The sequence below is a fragment of the Phaethon aethereus genome, assembly GCF_964289735.1.
Source record: "Phaethon aethereus genome assembly, chromosome: 9".
In the NCBI taxonomy this organism is placed as follows: domain Eukaryota; kingdom Metazoa; phylum Chordata; class Aves; order Phaethontiformes; family Phaethontidae; genus Phaethon; species Phaethon aethereus.
Genome location: NC_138585.1, coordinates 5,903,448 through 5,908,091, shown reverse-complemented (window position 1 = coordinate 5,908,091; position 4,644 = coordinate 5,903,448). Strand labels below are relative to the sequence as shown.

Sequence of the window (4,644 nt, the reverse complement as noted above, 5' to 3'; positions counted from 1 at the left end):
GCCGGGGTGCCAGGAGGAGCTGTGCTTCAGTACCAATTAATTCTGAGCCAGCTCGAACTCCTTCATATGCTGCCAATATCTCTTTTTTCCGTTGGAGTATAGTGGGACTCAGATTCTCTGTATCCCCAACCCCAAAACTCTAAGGGTCAACCCCCAGTCTCTCCTGGTGATTTCTGCCAGAGACTCCAGGTAGGGCCATTCTCCCTGGCTGTAGTGTAGATCACATTTTTAACACCTTGTCCTGCTTCGACTGGCTCAAGGGCTACTGCATGAACTCTCTCCTGTTTAATTTGTTCAAAGGCTTGTCGTGGCGTAGGGCCCCATTTGAAATAGTTCTTCTTCCAAGTCATTTGATAGAGAGGGCTTACAGTCAGACTCTAATTTGGAATATGCATGCTCCAAAAACCCACGACGCCTAAGAAAGCTTGTGTTTCCTTTTTGCTAGTTGGTGGAGCCATAGCTGTTATTTTGTTGACCACATCCATTGGGATCTGACGATGTCCATCTTGCCATTTTATTCCTAAAAAGTGGTTTTCCTATGCAGGTCTCTTGACTTTGTTTTATGGCAAAACTGGCTTTCAAAAGGATTTGGACTATTTTCTTCCCTTTTTCAAAAACTACTTCTGCTGTGTTGCCCACACGATGATGCCATCAATGTATTGCAGGAGTCGCCTCCAGAGGCTGAGGACTTGTGCCCCTTTTCCAATGACTTTGTCAATACCCCCTTCCCTAGAAAGGGATCCCAGCTGTTTGGCTTCCTTACCCCCTCATTCCAGGCTACTGGCCCCATTATCCCAATGTCTGTTGTTGTTTGGGAGTCAAGTTCCCAGACCATTGGAGGTAAGACCTTCTCTGGATACCTGCCCATGTTCTCCCACCTGCCATGCCACCCATGACTATCCTGCCTCGGGGCAGAACTTTTCTTTTTTTTTTTTTTTTTTTTCTTTTTCTTTGCATTTCCATTTTTTGTGAGTCCTGGTATCAATTTTGCCATACTTACACAGAGAGGACATCACTGGCTTGCATCGAGCCTGGTGCCGCCCGTTGTCCTTTTGGGAGGACATCTACATCAGCACCAGTTTCCCAGCCTGTGCTGGCCCACAGGGCTGTACTGCCCTGGGTGCAGTACTCCCAAGTTTCTCCTTCTTGCACTTCAAGAGGCTTTTCCCCTGTCCTGGAGTTTATAGGGCCTCTGAAGCAAGGCTCTGCCATCCCGGCCATACCGCTGGTGTAGTGTTGTGCACAGGTTGTCAGAGGGTGTGAGCTCTATCATCACCCATTGTGTCTGCATGAAAAGCTTTAAATAAAAAAGCCAGTGTTGCACTTTGTACCTTAAAGTGCTGTGTTTTTGCAGAGTCACAAGTTGCAACGATGGTAATGTATGTATTCAGATAGTCGGCTAATCATAAAAGCAAGAGCTCGGAATATTTTGGAGGAAAAATTGTAGGGGATTTAGTGGGGGATTTTCAGGAATTTATGGAGAGAGCTTCCACAGAAAAGATACTAAATTATCCAGACTTCTGTTTTTACTTGTCTGTTTATTACTGTTTATTCAGTTGTTCTTGTTTGCCAGAGTTACAAACCTGAAGTAGATTCTGGGAAGGAAAATCTCCAGCTAAGTCCTGGGGTTGTTTTAAGGAGAAAATGGTAAAAGTCTATGATTAAATGGGTAGATAAGAATCATACAGTGCTGTCAGACTGTAGAATTAAAACGTATTGTCAAATCGTGCACTTCATATATACAGTTTATTTAGTAGAACATGTTCTTTCTCACACATATTTTGTATGCAAAGTAACGTGAAAGGTGCAAAAAAGGTTAACTCATATTGAAAAGACTGCAAGTTTCTGAATGATCGAGGCAGTAGCAAATAATGGTTTGAAAACCCACTGTTTTGGAAAGCTCTTCCTCTTGCTCTTGCTCTCTGCAGTTAATGGTGAAAATGATGATAAAAACCTTTCTTTGCCTCTGAGCTCCTTGCATGCCTCAGCTATGGTCATAGTTTTAGTACTAACAAGTTTTAAAATGCTCGTACATTAGGCCCAGTATTAGATATGTGCAGCTCCCCACTTGCATAATCAATTATTTCTATGGAAATCAATTGATGACAAATTGTATTTTCAAAACTGGCTCCCTTTCTTTTTGATTTACTCCAGACAGAAGGTAATTTCTTTTCACATTTTGAATAAAGGGAACATCTGCCCCAGAATGAAGACCTGATCACAAGCAATCTTAGACCATTTCTACATCTGTTTTTAAAAGACACAGAAATGGATTTCTTGATGTGAAAGTGTTTCTGGCCAACATAATGGTAGAAGAAATGGTAGGCTTAAATTACAACAAAGAAACCTTTAGTTTAGACTCAGAGCCAAAGCTGCAAACGGCATGGGGATGATGACACGCCAGAAGTGCTGAGGCACGTCCAGAGACTTTTTGTGAAGTGTACAGTATGGGCTTTGAAGGGCTTCGCTAAGGAATGAGGTGGATAGAGCTGGTCCAGTCTTCCAGCGGGGAGCAAGGGGTATATCAGACAGCGTCCCTAATTCCCCTCCTCCAAGAAAGAATGAGAAGACAGGCGGAAGAATTTCATACATCCATCATGTTATATCTTTGATAGAAATACAATGATGTAGAAATACAGTTAATCACACACAGTTTCTCACTAAATGCCATATTTGAAGGGGTTATTTTTGGTTTTCACGTGCAAAAACAGTTTTAAAATTGCAGAGAAAAACTATGCTGATTCCTCAGCAAAGATAATCAGAAATGTTTGTTGCTCTAGGAGTTGCTGGTACCCAAGATGCTCCGTTGGGGTTGTATACTGGGCAGCCCATCCTCCGTGGAAGAGCAGGGGCTGCTGTCCTGTGCAGCAGCCCTGACCAGTGTATAATGCTTACAGGAAGGAGGATTCACTATTATCCCAGGCTGGCCAAGTGTTCAAAGCAAATGAGCTCCGACAGTGACCTTCTGTGAGATTTACAGAAGGAAAGAACAGTCAGACTTTTGCCGGATACTGCCTTTTAACTCTCAGATACCGTCTAAGTTAGAAAGAGGTTTCAAATAGTTGTTTCTATGTTTGTCCCTTAGCAACAACTTTCTGATCATGTTGGCAAAAGGAAAACTGGTGCAGAAATGACAAAGGCGGGTTTTTAAGCTGCATTCCAGTGATGTGGGTAGTTTTCCTCTGCCAAGCCTTTCACACTGAGTAGATACTGTTAAGGCTAATGCTTCTTTTGGTGTCACTCTGTCACTTTCCTAATGCTGGTTCTTTTTTTCCAACATTTTTCTTCTTTCATCTTCAAAGGGAAGAAAAATATGGAACAGGTTCACATTTACCAGAAAAACATTATCCTTCTCCCTCCTGCACCCTCTTGCCCTGGCCAAGCTAGCCCTACTGCTATGTCAAGGATAATGCTGTCGGCGTCCTGTGAGGCAAGTGGGAGCCAAGGAAGAGATGTCCTTCCACTGCAGGCAGTCCCGTCATGTGGCACAAGGCTTAAAGACAGGACATAGTTCAATAACCTTTTTCAGGTGTGTTTTCTCACGAAATTCTTTTGCAGCAAAGTAATAAAAGATGGCATCCAGGCAGCAGTTCAGGTTGGCTAATAGCATTGACACCTGAATGAAGAGGCTGATGGTTTGTTTCAGACTGCAGTCCACTATCACGTGCTGTCTTACCAGGCACTGTAGGCAGATCGCAAGGTGGACGGGTGTGAAGCACACCAGAAACACCACGAGGTTGATGATAATGACTCGTAAGGAGCCACTGCCTTCTACCTGCTTTTTAGCTTGACTTTTGTGATTCAGAAGAATCCAGATGTTTTGGGCAGAGCAGAAAACCATCACTGCGAGTGGGATCAGAAATCCAAAGATTTCCACAGAAACAATGAGGGGGATGCTCCATGCCTGTTCTGACATGTTGTAAAAGCATTTAAAATAATCTTTCTTGTGAAATACATACATGGGGCTGCTGCAAAGCCAAGCTACTGCCCAGATGAAGCAGCAAATCAAGATAGCCCATCTGGGGGATTGGTTTGCTCGACCTTCAAATGGGTGCCTTATGCAGATATATCTGTCGACGGTAATGCAGACAATGATGAAGATACTGCCATATGTGTTGACGAAATAGAGAGACTCTATGAATGAGCACAGGACTCCAGGCGCTTTTGTGATAGAGTAGTACAGCTTGAGCGGGAGTGAGAGAAGCAGCAAGACATCTGCAAGTGCGAGATTGATCATGTAAACTGAGGTTTTGGTCTGTTTCTTCCAAAAGCAGCAGAACACGGAGAGGGCCAGGGCGTTGAGAACCAGCCCAAGGATGAAGGTGGGGATGGAGATCCCCAGCCGCAGGGTCTTTGCTAATCTGTCAATGTCTGTAAAATTGCACTCCCCGCTGCTGTTGGTCATCTCTCCCCTAAAACAACAGAGACAACAGGTTGGAAATGTGTAAGGCTCCCAGTTGATGCCTTGATATGTCAGAGCAAGATACTTTCAAACACAACTCTGGGCTTTTTTGGTTTTGCGCTATACACTTGATCAGTCTTTGGCTATTATTGGAAGTGAATCCTCATTTCAAACACAGAGCTTTCTATTTCAAATTTGAGTGGCTTGATCTGTTATAAAGGAGGCTGATTCTCAATGGCAGG

The 4,644-nt window shown here is 43.6% G+C and overlaps 1 protein-coding gene across 1 annotated transcript; it reads right to left on the bottom strand.

Moving 5' to 3' along the window:
* Nucleotides 1–3,478: 3,478 nt before the first annotated feature.
* On the bottom strand, nt 3,479–4,405 carry LOC309407730 (G-protein coupled receptor 55-like; the record flags this gene model as incomplete). Its single annotated transcript, XM_082003349.1, has 1 exon — nt 3,479–4,405. The coding sequence occupies one exon, from the start codon at nt 4,403–4,405 to the stop codon at nt 3,479–3,481; it is 927 nt and encodes a 308-aa protein (XP_081859475.1).
* Nucleotides 4,406–4,644: the final 239 nt, after the last annotated feature.